The sequence below is a fragment of the Nylanderia fulva genome, unplaced genomic scaffold (assembly GCF_048542155.1).
Source record: "Nylanderia fulva isolate GAGA-0341 unplaced genomic scaffold, ASM4854215v1 Scaffold20, whole genome shotgun sequence".
NCBI lineage: Eukaryota > Metazoa > Arthropoda > Insecta > Hymenoptera > Formicidae > Nylanderia > Nylanderia fulva.
Genome location: NW_028190264.1, coordinates 1,291,857 through 1,311,424, shown reverse-complemented (window position 1 = coordinate 1,311,424; position 19,568 = coordinate 1,291,857). Strand labels below are relative to the sequence as shown.

The following is a 19,568-nucleotide window of genomic DNA, read 5'->3' as shown; positions in this document are numbered from 1 at the left end:
TTACAAAACGAACGCGCTGCTGAGTGAAAATGTAATTTCGCTATTTGCGACGAAGGAAGTCGCCTGTGTGTTATTCGCAAAGCGTCGCCTTTATTGAATGCTTTGAACAATTTGTCGCCGAGTTTTTGAAGGAGAGCATATGTGTATGATTACACATCGATGTATTAAGAGCACGAAAGCTTGGTAAATAAGAATGAGGAAGTAAATAAGACAGAAAGAAAGAAAGAAATATATAGATATATCATCGCGAAAAATGAGAGAAAAATATATCTCTATAAGTATAAATCGATATATATTATATCTATAGATGTTATTTTTTTTATTAATAGTATTTTTATTTTTTCTTATAGAAAAACAATTTTATAGAAATAATATTTTTTTCTTTCTCTCATTTTTCGGGTTACAAAAACATCTGTTATTGATCCATTTTTAAACAGAGAAAACATTTCTTTCTAAATAAAAAGAAATGAATTATTTATGTGTAATGATTAATACAATATCTTGTCAATTACATAAAAATATCTGTCATTTTATATATAATGGACATTTCATTTAAGATGAAAAATAACTTTATTTAGAGAGACTAAATTAAATATATTTTTTGCATAGTTTCTTTCGTTAATTGGGATCTGCTATTAATTCAATTTCAAGTAAATTTTTTCATAAAAAAATTTATTTAAAAAAAGATTAACCACAAGTGTATAAATAACTTTCTTCTCTATTTCTTTCTTTCTATCTCTTTAATGATTAATTAATATCTTTTAATATCATCTTTTTCTATTATTAATATCATCTTTTGATTATACATAATGAAAGTATGAGAATACAAAGTTTCATCTTTCCCGATTCTTTTCTTTTCGATGAAAGCGACCGGGGAGTAAACAATTCTTCGTTTAATCCCGAGACGGGACTCTTATCGCTTCTTTTATGCATACTTTGCAGACCTCGTTAGTGTTCTCCTACGTGCACTCCACGTACTTTTTCAACTATTTACTATTTAAGGGGATGCCGGAGGTATGTTTTTACCGACCGAATGCGAATATTTAGTTTTTTTTAAATAACTTTTTATTGACTATACTGATCAATAAATCCTTTTCCACGATTAAAGTACTTATAAAAACGGACCGCGTTAGCTATGATTGCATATATAAATCATATAAAAATAAAAAAATTACAGTTCTGTTATCAACTTCTATGTGTCAGTTCGTAACAATACTTATTTAATAAAAAAGTTCTGCAGTTTGTCTGTGCATGAAATATAGTATACGCAGTAAAAATAATATGAAGAATTATTAGTAAACGATTAAAAATGAGATTGCAAGTCTAATAAAAAAGTTATATATTAAAAACATTTTCACGCATATGTGTTGTATACGTGCATATATGTTTAGATATGTGTGGTGCTAACCTATCGGAGTTCGCTCTGGCATCCCCTTAACGGAGCATTTTTTAATTTAACGAAAGCGCACGAAGCGTCCGCGCGATGAACACTTTGCGTGGATATTAAAATTCCTTTGAAATTCTTTTCAAGTTCACCGCTCTTTCCATGGAGAAAAGAGCTCCGTTAAGAGGTAGTTTAACATTCTTCGACAGCTGGTAGCGACTATCTGTACACATTTATTGGATCTGTACGCATTTCTTCGCCCTCTTTCGCATAAGTTATAGATAAATATAAATTCCATTTGAGAAAGAATTCTTACTTATTTATCAATATATTAGTCGATGCTAATTAGGTTCTACAATTGTTCCAATATATGGTATTTTTAACAGAAATAATATTATTATGAAAAAATTTTCCAGTTATTTAATTTTATATTATTAATGTAATGTATATAGGATTTCATTTTTTTGATTTAATTAATGAGTTCTTTTAATTGTAAATGCGATACGATTCCTATTATGCAGGAAAGGTATTTGATTCCGATATTAAATAATAACGTAAAATATTATTATATGTTTGCATTTTCTAAATGGTTCCACAAAAATATTTGCGAAAAAATGCAATTATATGTATTTTAATGATTGATAACATATTTCTTTTAATGATTGATACATTTTTCTTAATAGTTGATATATCATAATTTTAGAAGAGAAAATAAATAAAGAAATATAAAAATTAATTAAAAAAGATAATGTTAGAGGAAACGGACATGATATAATATTAAATGTTGGCATTAATTACATATAAATATTAAGAAAGAGTTTGAAAAATGTAGATTTTATTTCAATATGACTAAGTTAAATAAATATCATTAATTTTAAATAAATGATTTATTTGGCAGTATTAAAATAAATACTTATAAGAATTAACTAAATTTTTTTTCGGTGTACTGATCGATCAAATTAATCATAAATTCAGCTTTAGCAAACCAGCCTTCTTAATTTCGGTGAGGTTGAAAAAAAATCAACTTTGGTGGTGCATTTAAAAGAAATTCCAGTTTCGACTGAATTTAGGACACGCGGTGTGTCATTTGGTGGGACGAGTACATATGTATGCACTTCACTATTTCACGCTCTAACTCTCTCTTTTCTTTCTCTCTATATTTTCTTTCTTTCTGCGAAAAACACGCGCAGTAATCGATTGAATGAAAAGTGCTGTCTGAATGAGAAGAAAGCGGGTCCGCGCGCTCGTATTTACGCAAACTCGTGCATGAAAGTGAGAGAATCGTGACGAGGAACAGCAGCGGCGGGAAAGTGCGGGAAATCGCGCTGTTTCGATGCCATTTCCATGGAAATTGAGCACCTCGAGAGAGAGAGAGAGAGAGAGGAAGCTCTCCAGCTGCTTTTCGACGTCTCGATTCGCGGCAAGCGATAGAGTGCAGAAAAGAAAAAGAAAGGGCGCGAATTATCAAACTCGGAAAACGAAGAAGAAAAGACTGAGAGATCAGATATCGTGTTGTTCCCAGATAAGTTAGAAAATTAGAAAGTACAAAAGAAATGAAGATTTATATCTAAAATATTAGCTGTAAAGTCGCTATTTTCAAGTCAGAACACATATGTAGAATATTTAATAAGATTTATAAATTATATAATTTTTTTAACAATGTAATAGAATCGAAAAAGTGTAACTCTAAACGGAAAATTTAATATTAACAATTTTGTTAAATTAATTATGAATGAAATTATTAAATAATCTCTCCATGAAAAAAAGCTTTAAATATTTTTAAAAATTAAACATAATATAATATATATTATATATGTATAATATATAATATATATAAAAGATACAAAGTGGATAATCTCTCCGTGAAAAAAAGCTTTAAATATTTTTAAAAATTAAACATAATATAATATATATTATATATGTATAATATATAATATATATAAAAGATACAAAGTGGATAATCTCTCCGTGAAAAAAAGCTTTAAATATTTTTAAAAATTAAACATAATATAATATATATTATATATGTATAATATATAATATATATAATATATATAAAAGATACAAAGTGGATAATCTCTCCGTGAAAAAAAGCTTTAAATATTTTTAAAAATTAAACATAATATAATATATATGATATATGTATAATATATAATATATATAATATATATAAAAGATACAAAGTGGATAAAAGGAACGATTTAAAATTTTATTAAGTCCAATTCTTCAATCAGGTTGGAATACATTTTTTCTCAACAATGGAAGAAAAATTGCAATTGTTCGAGGGTCGCCGAGGTATAGGGCTTTTATTCTACTGCGTTCTTTCTCATTAATACAACCGACCTGTAATTTTTAGCTCTTATTTAATTAACAAACAGCGGAACTACCGTTGGCGTTTTAACGTTTACTCGGGGAAAAACGAACGCAACTATGCAACTAGCAACAAATATACGCGACGAAAAAGTAAAACGAAGATATCGAAGCGTAAATTGAAACATATACGGTCGCGGCCGTTTTGAAATAATTACAAATAACGCCGCCAGTGTTTGTTTCGAAACAAAAAAGCGTACGTGCGGTGCGTATTGTTATTTTTCTTTTTTTTTTTTTTTTTTTTAATCGAGAAACCGAAATATTTAGTTTTCGCGACTGCTAATTTTGATTGGGTTTTCACGATAACTGGTCCACGTAACATTATATTCCAGAATGTATCGAGTTCCAACACTGGTGAAAACTTTTTTTAATACCAGGAAGATCTATTTTGATGATCTATCTTTTTATCTCTTTATCCGTCTCTATATATGTATATATATATTTTTTTATATATTTTTCAATTATTCGATATCATCCATTTTAATATATTTATATCGAAGTATTTTTTCCAGAGAGCACTCTATCGGATCGCGAGTTTTTTGCAAATTTCGTTATATGATATAATTGTAATTTCAAGAGAGAGAGAGAGAGAGAGAGGTTATTTCAAAAATATCGTCGTAACATATCCAACGTTGAAACGCAACTCAAATTTGACAAGATTGACAAAATGATTTTACTGATCAATCACCACGCACACACACACACATATATATGTGTGTGTGTATGCACTCTGAATGGGTCATATGTGATGGCTCTCTTTGAACCCGCAATCTCTTTTATTTAGGCAATTTCATTACCCCCGATTTTTTTAGCCCCTTTAACGCCGAGTTCGATATTCCTTTGGTGGGATTTTGCGCGATCGAGCATCGATAATATTGAAATTCATCGGGAAATATGGCCGAAGCTCGCTTCGATCGAGAATCATCGACCGAATGCAGCAGAAACCGTAAAATCGAATCATTCGCATGTCGATTTCAGAGAAAATATATATATATATATCCGCCTGTTAAAAATAACCTATCAACACACAATATTCTTTTCAACTTTTCTCTTCATTATATTTATTTTATTTATTATATTATAATTATTCTTTTTTATATTAACATAAACAATATCTATCTTTATATTATATTATATTTATTATATTTATTATATTATAATTATTCTTTTTTATATTAGCATAAACAATATCCATCTTTATATTATATTATATTTATTTTATTTATTATATTATATTATATTCATATATTATTCTATTATATTTATTCTTTTTTATATTAGCATAAATAATATCTATCTTTATTATGTTATATTATTATATCGATCTATCTATTTATTATATTATATCTATCTTTATTATATATATTTTCTTTTAAATTGTCATATAAAATACTGTCATGTAAAAACTTTTCACGGATGCTTCTCGGAATAATGATTTGTTATATCGATACGCGATAGTTCGAAAAAAAAAGGATCGCGGAATCGATGGAATGCATAGAACAAAGATGCGAAAGATCGATCGGCTTTTATCCTGCCGGAAACGCTTTTCTCGTAACCGGTTGTTTGCATCTTTCCATTTACGAGGAGAATTTTCCATGCCGTGGTCTGACCCGTTTATCGCTCGTAACCGTCTCCGGGCTGCTGTCCATAATAAATATCACTGGTGAATTTTTATTTTCCTACCCCTAATGCTTCTTCGGCATTATCGATATTATTACGATGGCTACGATCGCGTGTTTAATTGACCGAAACGCAGCGTATCGGCTCGAGATATCGCGATCGTTTGGATGAAAATTTCAAGGCGCCTATTCTCGAACGACGACGGATCGATATCGATAAACAGATCGAATACTTTTTGTTAAAAGATAGGAGAGAAGCGATATTGACGATGCGAATATTTGATAGAGAGTCAAAAGTCGTTTCTTGAAACGAAGCGAAGATGCGTTCGACGAAATCATCGCGGAAAAACAGAAAGTGCAAGAAACGAAGAAAAGAATGAGAAGAACATTTTTAGTGCAGAGAGTTTTTTATTCTTCTTTTGTGTAAACGAAATGAGAAAAGGGTAATTCGTATGTTTGAGAAAGTTTTATGCGAATTTAAATGTATTTTCTTCATAAAAGATTCCGGGAATTTAGGAAATTACGAGAAGAGGGAAGAAATATCGCTCGTTTCTGAGAATCGCGATATTTTCAGAGTTTTTTTTTTATCAAAAGCTATAAAATTCGATTTCTCAATTTGTGAAAAATGGACACGAAAAGTTTATGTTTCGAGATATATTTTTTGAAGTATTAACAAGAAAAGATATCTCTTTTTTTATATAGGTAAATCGAATTCAGATGTGATAAAAGCTAGGCACAAATATTAAATGTCACAAAATTTTACATTCTTTTATTTTTATTTAAAAATAATAAATTGAAAATAAATTAAAATTAAAATTATAATAAAAATTTGAAACAAATTAAAAATAAGTATATAAGAAAGCAAATAAAATAAGTGCCTGGCTTTTATTAGCCCTCTGAATATTTAAAAGAATCTTCGATTTAAACATTATTTGAAGCGTATTAACAAGAAAAGAGGTATCTCTTGTTTTATAAAAATCGAATTCAGATATGATAAAAGCCAGGCACAAATATGAAATGTCACGAAATTATTTTTACATTCCTTTTTATCTAAAAATAATAAATTGAAAATAAATTAAAATTATAATAAAAATTTGAAACAAATTAAGAATAAGTATATAAGAAAGCAAATAAAATAAGTGCCTGGCTTTTATTAGCCCTCTGAATATTTAAAAGAATCTTCGATTTAAACATTATTTGAAGCGTATTAACAAGAAAAGAGGTATCTCTTGTTTTATAAAAATCGAATTCAGATATGATAAAAGCCAGGCACAAATATGAAATGTCACGAAATTATTTTTACATTCTTCTAATCTAAAAATAACAAATTTGAAATAAATTAAAATTAAAATTATAATAAAAATTTGAAACAAATTAAAAATAAGTATATAAGAAAGCAAATAAAATAAGTGCCTGGCTTTTATTAGCTCTCTGAATATTTAAAAGAATCTTCGATTTAAACATTATTTGAAGCGTATTAACAAGAAAAGAAATATCTCTTGTTTTATAAAAATCGAATTTAGATATGATAAAAGCCAGGCACAAATATGAAATGTCACGAAATTATTTTTACATTCTTCTAATCTAAAAATAACAAATTTGAAATAAATTGAAAATAAAATTATAATAAAAATTTGAAACAAATTAAAAATAAGTATATAAGAAAGCAAATAAAATAAGTGCCTGGCTTTTATTAGCCCTCTGAATATTTAAAAGAATCTTCGATTTAAACATTATTTGAAGCGTATTAACAAGAAAAGAGGTATCTCTTGTTTTATAAAAATCGAATTCAGATATGATAAAAGCCAGGCACAAATATGAAATGTCACGAAATTATTTTTACATTCTTCTAATCTAAAAATAACAAATTTGAAATAAATTGAAAATAAAATTAGAATAAAAATTTGAAATAAATTAAAAATAAAATAATATAAAAATGTGAAATGCCTAAAAAATAAATATGTATAACGGAGCAAATAATAAATGCCTGGCTCTTATTAGTCCTCCGAATGAATTTAAAAAATTGGTTCGGTAAAAATCTAATATCGAGATCAAAATCTACTGACCGTTCGCCTGAGCACGGTCCTGACGGTCTCCACGTCCTGCCGTGTCGGCCAGCGCGCGTAGACGACGCCGCTGAGCAGGATGACGAACACGCCGATCCAGATGGTCCACGCGAGGACGTTGCGCGTCCTCGCGAGCAACTTCCGCGCCGTTCTCGTCGAGATCACCTCCTGCGTCGGTATCTCCAGCTTCTGCGCCCGCCTCAGGATGTCCTGGAGTCGCCTCTTGGCCTGCTCCACGTCCGGCACCCCCATCGTCCTTTTATCTCAGCTCTCTCGGCTCGCTCTCCTTCTCACCACCACCCGAGTGATCCCGAGTCCCGCAGGACCGAGTCCCGCACGTGTAGGATAGCTACCGACGGCTCACGATGGAGACATTAAGGGCCGTAGAGCCGTCTCATATAAAGTCCTCGTCGTCCTCGTCGGCGTTATGGCGCGCTCTCGATTTTCTGCAAAATTCATCCCACGCTCTGACTCGCCATTCTCGAGAAATCGACCCTCGATTCTTCGAATACGGAAAGGGTAGTGTGCCTTGTTCGTCCGCAAGGTCTCTCTATTTTATTTTTATTTTTCTGACAATATGTATAATAAATATATTCTATTTAAAAAATTTTATTTTTATTTTTATTTTTGCACGACACAATTTTTTTTTGTTTGCGAAAAATTATTTTGAAAACATTTAAATATATCGCTCGATGTATCGGTACATATTTATAATTTATTTTGGAACCGATCGAAATTGAAACGAGACGGAACTTTTTTTAAATTCCGAGAGTTGCATAATATCACTTGATAGAAATATGCGAGCGATCTAATATTAAACGAGATAGCACTTAATTCCGCGCGAGAGAAGGGTTTAAAAATATCGTCCTCTGTTCGTCGGTTTTCCTCGACCTCTGACCCCGTGTAATCGATTCTGGAATTATTCCCGCCGCACCAGGGTAATTACCTAATAATTCCAAGATCGATCTTCTCTCTCTCTCTCTCTCTCTCGCAGAAATGATGCACGCGGAAACTCGTCCCTAATTTCCTTCCATGCGAAAGTTCGACCTACTTTCACTGCAACCTCGAGGATTATAAAGACTTGCACACGTGACAGGCACGCTAACGAGTTGACGCGCAATGCATCGCGGTCAACAAGTTTCTGTTGAAAAGTCAGATTTTTTAATTATTTATACAATGTTCGCGAAAAGGAATAGTTTCAAAAAATGTACGAGTAACGAATCATTTTTTTCAATATTTTACATTATGATTTGTTTCTTATTTCAACGTTCTTTAAATTAAAATTGATAAGTTTCAGAATCTCTTTATTAAAATTCTAATTTTGTTGAAATATATACTTTATTCGTTAATATATAATCAATATGTTACAAATATTAAATATACGTATATATATATATATAGAGCATTCAGCTTTAAAATTTAAATTTTTATTTTAAAAAATTATATATATATAATTTTTTAAAATAAAAAATAAAAAATTATTTAAAAAAATTATATATATATATATATATATATATAATTTTTTAAAATAAAAATAAAAATTTTAAAGCTGAATGCTCCGTTTTACGTTTCACGTGTACTGTTACTTAATATTATCCTCTGTACGTTGTTCCTAATTACTTCTTAGTTTCGCGATTATTTGCAAACCAAAGTATCTCTAGAATTGTATCTCTTCATCAAGCTTCATAACTTCTCCGAATTATACTCGGACTCGGTTCCGCGATTGAATGAGATCGCTTTTCGGGTATCTCGAGAATTTCCGGCCGAGAGAGTTTCGTGTTCGTTAGTTTCTTATAAATTTCCTAAACGAAACTCCGCCGACCTTCTTCGGATTACGTCGCGGCGACGAGAAAAAAAATCTTTCGCGAATCTTCTTCGTTGCGCGCGGAAACTTTTGTGCCCGAGGACGGAGGCTGAAAGAGAGCGGTTTATCTTTCGGAAGAAGTTTTCGCGTGTGTATGAGGGAGGAAATATCCTTTCGATCAAACCGCAGCTACGAGCCGTGAGAGAGCACATCGGGCCAGTGATTCTCCACCGTCTTCCTCTTCGTCGAGGAGTCGATCATTTATCAAACGCGCATTCAACATTAATCAGTGGCCCTGTATCGGCAGGGGAATCCCTAGAATTCATGATGCGGGAGAATTCGACTGGACTCCAAATTGGCCGCTAAGCGTCTGAAATTGCGAATTCTTTTGTGCTCGAACATTTTATTTTATTTTATTTTGCGTTTGTACACTGACAAAAAATTTCGTAACTCGCGACTAAATCTTTAAATTAAAAATATTTAATCAAATTGAATACTTAAAACGTCGCTAGTGGTATTTAAAATAGGAACGATATATTTAATTCGACCCAAACTAGCCAAGAAATTTTTATTTTATTTCCACAACGTGTGAAACGTTATGGAAATAAAATAAAAATTTCTTGGCTAGTTTGGGTCGAATTAAATATATCGTTCCTATTAAAAATATTTAAATTAAATGTAACATATTAAATCTAACAAAACGTATATTTGACTTAAATACTAATATATGTTCAATTAACAAAATAGTAATTTAATTGGAAAAATTATTGAGTCCGAATAAATATTTATTTCAATACTGCCTAATAAATCATTTATTTGAAACGAAGAATATAGATTTAATGTGAAAAATATTTTTTTGATATAAGAAAGTTCTTTTCGAAAGAGATAAATATTTATTTGTTACAAATATATAATTTTTTTATTAGACAGTATTGAAATAAATATTTATTAATTTATATATATAATAATTTTTTTGTAAAGCAAAGAATTGTAATTATGAAAATAAAAAGAGTATCCGGGGTTGTATCAATTATTAAAATTTAACTTTCAATAAATTATTTATTTGAAACTAAGAATATTGATTTAATGTGAAAAATATTTTTTTGATATAGAAAATCCTTTTCGAAACAGATAAATAGTTATTTGTTTCAAATATATGATTTATTAGTCAGTATTGAAATAAATATTTATTAATTTAATGATTTTTTTGTCTGTGTAAAGCAAAGAATTGTAATTAAGAAAATAAATTTGAGGGTATCCGGGGTTGCATCGATAATTAAAATTTAATTTTCGATTTTAATTAGAATTAACCTTAGAATTTAAACTTGGACGTTTAATTATTAGAATCTTTAATGTTGAAAATGGTAAAATTATATATACTTTTGCAGCAACCGCTGAAATTTCATTAAGAAAACATTGACTTGATATTTTCGGAAAAATTAACATATACTTGATGTGAATTTGGATTAATGGATGAATATATACCGTTTGTATTCCTACTGTTATATTTTACAACTATGTTTCCAGTGCCTTAGGGAATATTGTTCTAGGAGAAACTTCAATAGTATCCTGTTTCATTCTAAATGCAATTACAACATCGAGACCCGCAATACTAGCGATAGCATCGCGTTTCAAGCCATCGAATCGATGTATTCGATTTGGCCCGATATTCTCTTTACAACACAAGGATTTTCAACATTCCCGTTTGCCCAAACAACAAACTACACTACTTGTTAGAATTGTCCTCTTGATTTTTATATCCTTCATTCTTTTTTCTCTGGGTTTTTCACATTTTTAGTTTCGAACAACTGAACACAGACATAACGAAAGAATTACAATAAATTATTAGCATTCTTTATCTAGATTCAAACAGATTTTTTTATATATACAGTGTTGTGCTTGGATAATTTTAAAATTAGCTAGATGAAGATGCGATAAAAATATATATATAAATTTACCTTACAATTTTGTTTTAAATATATATCTAGATAAAAGATAAAATTATACGGTGATTTAAAAAAAAAACTGGTGATTATAAAAAAATTGTAAATTATAAAAGGGATATAAAAATATATTCATATTTTTATTTATAAATTTTTATCGCTTACTGCTTAAGTTCTACTATTTTAAGTATTTTTATGTGTTATGATTCTAAACGAAAATTATCTGAAAATTATCCTAGATAATTTAGTAATACTTTTTTTCATCTATATTATCTTTTATATAAAGATAAGATGACGCCAAAATTTCATTTTAATAAACTCAATTTTATTTAGACACTAACAAACACTGTATACATATGAACAAAATTTGAATATGTAAAAAAATAAAAAATCGCGAGACCGAATGACGATTGATGAAATTTACGCGTTGAGGGAGGCAATCGTCTTGAAATCAATTTAGCGCTGGCCAACTTAATCGTTACTCGAGAGAGAGAGAGAGAGAGAGAGATTTTAACGCGTCCTTGCACTAGGCCCGACGACGGGGTTAATGTAAAATGCAGAGAATTTATGTGTAAACTCAGCGAGCAGTAATGCAGCGCAGTAAGCAGCGAATCCATTTTGTGCTTCTCGCGCGGAATAACTCATTTGACGTTAACTAAACATGGTGAACTAGATTCCGAGACGCGCTCGGGATATCGCTAGCTGCTAGTCTACGAGTCCGAGATTGTCTCAGCAAACACGCTTGCTAATTCATAATCTCTCCGGAGACCGTTCTAGGGGCGGAAATGCGCAACACTCGATTACACCCACGGAAAATTTTACCAGGGTTATCGCGCTTTAACGAAATTGCAGATATCTTTCACGAGGAAAAAAATGTGAAACGAAGAGTTGGAAACTAAAGTTCAGAATATAACGTTTGCATCAATTATTGAAATTTAATTTGCGATTTTAATTAGAATTGACCTTATTAGAAATTTAACTTACGGTTTAATGCTGGAAGTGGAAAATACACTTTTGCAATAATTGAACTGTCAAAATTTCATGTTAACTTAATATTTTTGGCAAAATTATATAACACACTTGATGTAATTAATAATTGAATTATACATGTTGCTATATTCTACAATTATACAGATGATTTTTTTATTTACAACCAAAGCACATGTTTAAACCCAGTATTTGTGCGTCGAACATTTAAGAATTTGTTGGCGGATTTTAATTTCCTTTTAATAAAAATCAAGTATTTATTTGAAATATAAATATGACTTGCTTTGCTCGTAACCAATCGCACACAATTATAGATATTAATTAATTCGAATGTATTTGCGCAATGTACACAAGTTATATCTTACATAACGTATTTACGGACGCGTTTTATCCTTTTTATCGAACTGCAATTCGAATAATGGAGTCTCGAGGTAGCGAGGCAAGTTTCTGTCCGCGTATATTCGTGTCAAAATTTATTCCGGGATTATGTTATGATGATCATGTTTCTAATGATCAAAGAGCAATCATATATATATATATATATATATATATATATATATATATATGATTGCACTTGAAGCATGTCATCCGACATCAAACCCTTCCGTCTAATTGCAGAGCTCTTGACTCAAAGACACAAGTCACTCGAGCGAATGGTATCCCTCTCTATTGAACGATAAACTCGTCAAACTTGCGTCCTTAGAATCTCACAGTTTCATAATTAACGAGAGATGTATGATTGTATGGAGATTTTATGCTTTTCACGATTGTTAAAAAATGCATTTTATTAGAAACTGATTGAATTATTCATTAAAGTAAATTTTATTCCTGCAATCTATGATATATATCCATATGACATATATATCCACGTTAATTATTATTAAATCATTATCGGTTAATTAAATATGCTTATAATTTTAATTAAAATTCTCATGATTACACCGTTAAATTGTTAAACTCAACGATATAACTAATGTTGTAACACATCCTTGTTAAATGCACTTTGTATGAGCAGAAGCCGTTATTAATTACTCTTTTTCATTAATTTTTTCACAATAAATAATCTTGTCCAATAATTTTAATCAAATTGCTACTTGAAATTTTAATGTAGATTTCTTATTAAATTGTTATCTATATCACTTATATTTACATTGCTTCACAATATTCAGAACCCATTGATCATCCACAACTTTCTTATACGGCGTTTTTAGAAGCATTAGTTATAATTACTAAAGTTTACGTCAGTTATTATTTCTACTTATATCGTCTTCTCAGGAAAAATAGAAGAACAAATTAAACTCCAATAAAACCTAGGGGTAGAAACAATTTTTAACGATACGGTCAGCCAGCATCGTCGACTGCGAAGGTAAAATTGAAAAAAAGACGTGAATACTTTTTGTAGCTTTCTATTTCATTTAGTTAATTACTTATCCTATTAACGCAGACACATTTTATTTACGCGCCAAATGTACATGTTTTTATTTAAAGTTTGCAACGCGAATTGCTATATATATATATATAGCGTATATATTTCGATTGATCGTCGTTCTCACACGCGATATATGAGAATTACGTTGGATTACACGGATTTTGTCGTTGTTAACCAATTTTCTCTCCGCGAATATGACACACTCATACGAATCTCACTCGGAAATCTAATTGCCGTAGAATTTCGGTCGGTCGACATTGCAATCGGTAATAGAGAACAATTAAATTCGTGCACATTTTCGTCGATTAACTTCTTCTCTCTCCTCGCTTCCAAATATCTCTCTCGCTTAATATTCCTTCACATATACATATTTCCGACAAGTGATTTCGGTGGATCAATGCATTCCCCGAATTGAATTACACACGTTTACCACTCGTGTTATTTTATCACCCTCGATACTTCATTCATCAATATATTTCGTTACATATATTTTGCTGTAAGATTCGTCATCGGGTCAGCATGATCGGACGATTATATCTAATTGGAGTGTATCGCTGGCGATCAATTCTGTTCCCTAGATATTTCGTATATCGCTGAAAATATGGCGACAACTGATAAAGTCATCGCGGTGGTGCGACATCGCCGGAAAGTGTACAAGCGAAACTCATCGCCATTCGAATTTATCAGCATAGCCAAGCGACGCGAAAATGATTAAATCGACACCGCATTAGCCAACAACCCTCGTTTATTCGGGGGCGAAAATACGTACAGAGCTTTTATATTCGGCGCATCCCGGAAATATAGCGCAGAGCCCAAAGTTTTGGAGTTCGTCTCTCGAAAAAAATTTAATAGCCCTAATAGCACAACATATCCGAAAGATCTTCGGATATCCCAAAGGATACTCAAAGGATACCAAAAATATATCCAGAGGATATCCAAAGGATACCAAAAAGATATCCAGAGGATACCCAAAGGATATTCAGAGGATACCCAGGGGATATCCAAAGGATATCCAGAGGATATCAAAAGGATATCCAGAGGATACTCAAAAGATACCCAGAGGATATCCAGAGGATACCAAAAGGATACCAAAAGGATATCCAGAGGATACTCAAAGGATACCCAGGGGATATCCAGAGGATATCTAGAGGATTCCAAAAGGATATCCAGAGGATACCCAAAGGATACCCAGAGGATACCCAGAGGATACCCAGAGGATACCCAAAGGATATCCAGAGGATACCCAGAGAATATTCAGAGGATATCCAGAGGACATCCTTAGGATGTTCTCCGACCGTCTTCGGGATATGTGTGCTGTAAGGAAGACGAGCAAGGCACAACCCGATCGCGCATTTACGAGATCCTTACTGTGTGTATTCACTACTCCCACGGCGAGAACACTTTTACCCATCAGTAAAACACCAGCGGGACCAATATGTGACCCTCTACTCGCATAAACGATATACGCACGTGTCTCGTAAAACTCTCCCGTCTGGCGAGTTCACGGAGTTTCTAAGCCGCGTTCGGCATCGCGGACCTTTTGTTTTTTATCAAGAGAGAGAGAGAGAGAGGGAAAGAGAGACAGAGACGCGTGTCTCGGATGCTGGGATACGACGCGAGATACACACGGGATCTGTATCGGGCGATCGCGCGAACAACGACCCGATTTCCCGGACGGGCGAGAACTGACCGGCCTCGCCGAGGGTAGCTACCCTTATAGATATACGACGATTGGGCGCGCGCATGTGCCGCACCGGCGGTGTAACGCCGCGCCGCCATGCGGATTCTGCCGGCGCGACGCGGCGCGCGCTAAAGGGCCGCGCCGATTGGTCCGGCCGTGGGGGGGTGCGAGAGCGGCCACCAGCAAGGAAGAAAGTCGGTCGCTCGGCCGGAAAGTGACAGTGATAAGAGCCCGAGTATGCCAGACGCGGGAGCGGAGCGAAGGAGATCCCCGTGACGCTTATCGGAGATCGATATGTTGTACGATCGTATGTCTGTCTTTACCACACGCTCACCCTGCTCTCTGATACAGAAAATTGACGAGCGAAATTAAATTGGCATTTGCCTTATATATGTACATATGTATATACGTGTATACGATGCGTCGGAATTAGTGCGAAAAGTTTTTGGGGATGATTCTCAGGTGTCTAGCGGTCAGGGAAATCTGGAAAACCGGGTATTGTCAGGGAATTTTATTAATCAAAATTGTCAGGGAAAAGTCAGGACATTTTACTATTTATCTGGATTTTTTCACGTTCTACATCTGTCTCAATAATTTGAAATTTTTTAGTAAATAAATATAACTTTTCCTTGACTCCCAGTATGCTAATTTTTTGTGTTTTGTATGAAATAAAATGAGGGAGTGGATATATTGAGCGATTGAGCCAAACTTTATTTTAATTAATTTTTTTATTAAAAATTAATGCATTAATTTTATTACAAATGTTTTATTTAAAAGTTTTGTTGTGATATTAGACACCATTAAATATATTAAAATATATATATATTATAATTTGTTAGAATATATTAAAAATAAAATTTGATGTAATATAAATAAAAAAGGTGATCATTTAAATAGTTTATAGTGACATGTTTGTTTCGATTATCGTACATAATACAGATTGTATAATTGATTTAGATTTTTGTTTTTTTAACTTCCGAACCTTTTTCATGATTTAACATTTAATTGACTTATTATATAGATATATGCAAATTATATATTTGGAAAAAAATAATACTAAAAAGTCAGGGAAAAAATTCATTTCTAATCTTGGAAAATCTGAAAAAGTCGGGGAATTTTTTCATTGAATCTGCTGGACGCACCCTGATTCTTATTTGGCGAAAATTTAATTAATTAACCTGAGGAAGAAATGAAACTTGGATATTTTCCGTTTCATTTTTTTAATTTGTCTGAAATTTGAGAAAAAAAAATAAAAACTTAATTTTTATCTCCCTCTTTAGAAAAGTTTGACTTCTCAGAGAGGGATATGCAAGAGTATATATTTGTATAACAAACCTTCCTTAATTTTTGACAAAGAATCATCTCGCAGAATTTAAAGTATAAAATAATTTAACACATATATAGCTATACAAAAATAAATATGAAAAATTCTTCAGACTTATTTTTTACATCGATACAAATTTACTCTATTCATTGGATATGTCTGCAGAATGTTTCTATCATCTTCTCTCGGCGATAAAAAATACCTAATTTAAGACTCTGAAAAGATATGAACTATTAAAGAAAAAGCAATGTAATGCTTTTGCGCAGATTTGAATATGCATGTACACGACCTGACTGCAAAGTTATTGTTCTATATATCGAACATCTACAACGTCGCGCAAGTTTCGACTTGCAGATAAGCTATATAACTTTAAAGCGATATGTTTTGTGTTTTAACATTATTTGCATAAATTAAAAAATGAATAATTAAAATAAGAAAAAAAATCATAAAATTAGAATCTCATAAGACAAACCTGAACATTATAACTTGAAGCATTAATATGCATGATAAAAAAAAATAATCCTTAATAATTAATTCGCGATTAAGGAGTTGTGTAAAAAAATAATATATAAAACAATACAATTTTTTGAAGGATAATACAAATACTATAAAAAAATCGCAATTTTTCAAACGAGTCTTATCCCCGTCGATTTTTCACGAAACGCGCGAAATGGTGGAAATTTAGTGTGGGAAATATATTCTTCCGGTCGGACCCAAGCTCCCTCATTTCGTTCTCGTGTTCAAATATGTACTTCGACTACTACTACTACGCATACTCTTCGCGAGTCGCACTTTTCGCGTCGCTAAAACTCTCGTAATTGCAAGAATCCTTCAGCGACTTTCCGCCGCGTTTTTCCGCCTTCCTCGTCCTCTCCTTTTCCCGCCGTTTTTTATTACCCTCGACCGATTAGCAAACTCGCACGAAAATATTCGCGAACTACCCTAAATCGTCAGCCCGCTGCAATTTTTCTTGTAAAAAAAATTTGAGAGAATTTTAGCGAAAAAAAAAAATATATATATATATATTGCAGAAAATGTATGTAACTATAAATATATATTATGTAACACATATATAATTATTGTTATATAAATTTTATATATGCATAAGAGAGAAGAATATTCATGTAGATTGCATATATATTAATCAAACTACTCTTAATACTATATTTATACAATTTTGTATATTAACAAAACAGATGATGAAACGATGACTTGATTGCATTTTGTCGGAATTCGAATCTCTATTTTTTTTATTGAAGAATATTGCATTATTTAAATGTCTTTTGAGCGCTTTTTTTTACACCCGTGAATTGTTCGATTTTGTAACACAATGCACAATTATAATCGATATTATTCTCTCGCAAAATTTCAATCTCTAAATTAACATTCCTTTTTAATTTGACTTTATTCATTTTTTATTTTTTTTTTTTTGAAAGTACAGAGAGGGATGCAAATCACACTTTGCGCGAATGCAATACCTCCCCGAGGCCGCTCATGGGTACTATCGGTTTTGTTCTTTTTTTTCGCAGCCTGCTGACGAAACCGCCGTGTATTCGCGAGCGTTAGCAATTCGCTCGCATGTTCAGCGTCGATAAGCGCTATCGGAAGCGTTCCGGCTCATTCGATGCGCGAGCAATTACTTTTGCCACGTGGTACTTAACGGAGACAATGGGAACCCAGGTCCCGAAGGCGGGAAATTAAGTGGCGGGGTCCATCAAATCGCGTTTACCGTACAAATATCGCGGGCAATCACCCGTGAAGATAACGAGATCGTTAATTAGCAGTTCGCGCTAAGACGTCGCGAGTGGCAAGAAATGTGAAAGGTCTTCTCTTTTTCCGCTTTGTTTTTTTGCAAAAATAGCTTACGTATGAGGGGTGATTTTTTTCAGATATCTATACTGAGAGAATTTTCTCTTAGAATTGCCCGAAAAATCATGGTAATTGTGGGGCAGTATTGGGAGAATTTAATAAGAGTCTCTAATTAATATTTATTACGCATTAAAAATATTAATATCTACCACAATGAGATAGAAAATATGTTCGATTAATTTTACTATACATATAATAAAATTTACTATGTATGTACATATTAATATTTTTATTGTGGTAAATATTAATCAGAGAAATTCTTATAAAATTCTTCCAATATCTTATTGTCCCACAATTAACATGATTTTCAGGGTAAATTCTAAGAGAAAATTTTCTCCGTGCACTTAAGCTTTCCCAAGGAGAACAGAAATGTCAAAATGATGTCAAAAAGGTGTCAAAATATGGTCAAATTGCATAAAATTTTGATGTCATCTTGATGTTCACAATGAATGTGTATTTAATCCGCGTATACACAAAGCGCTCACTAATAAAAAAATTATATACCCATATTAAAAATAATAAATGCTTCAAAAAAATTAAGTATAATATTCCACACATGAAAATAAATAATTAACACACATTTTTAATGATAAAAAATTATTTCACAATTATTTAATGATTATATCATTTTTTAGTCATCTTCGAGATCGAGATTTCCATGACCAAAAAATGACATAAATTTAGTCAATATGACGTCAATTTGACATTTTGATTTTTCTGTTCTCCTTGGGATAGTGCTCTCGTGTTTTTCAACAGATTAATTATAATTGCGTTAACGTAATTATAAAACGTTAAACAGATTAATTGTAAATGGTTAATTAATGTAGCAATTATTTCAAAATTGTTTACACTTATTTAATATACTTATACATATATGAGCTTACGCTTGCGTTATTTCAAAATTGTTTACACTCATTTTATATATATATATTAGTATTGTATATTAGTTTAGCATTGCGTATTAATACATTGATATACCAATTTTGTTGAAATTTATTTGTAGATTCTTTAATTTATAAATAAATTAAATTTGAGTTCTTATGTTGATTGCGAACATGCATATAATATCAAATCGTTTTATTATTTAATTTG

General features: G+C 31.6%; 1 protein-coding gene across 1 annotated transcript in view; it reads right to left on the bottom strand.

The window, feature by feature from the left end:
• The window catches only part of LOC114944103 (uncharacterized), a 126,093-nt gene extending 110,811 nt beyond the window's left edge, over positions 1-15,282 (bottom strand). Inside the window, exons 1-2 of the mRNA XM_029319858.2 lie at positions 14,971-15,282; positions 7,440-7,885 (exon numbers count right to left, since the gene is read on the bottom strand). Coding sequence (XP_029175691.1) covers positions 7,440-7,691 — 252 coding nt within the window. The 5' untranslated portion in view covers positions 7,692-7,885; positions 14,971-15,282. The remainder of the gene's footprint in view (positions 1-7,439; positions 7,886-14,970) is intronic.
• Positions 15,283-19,568: the final 4,286 nt, after the last annotated feature.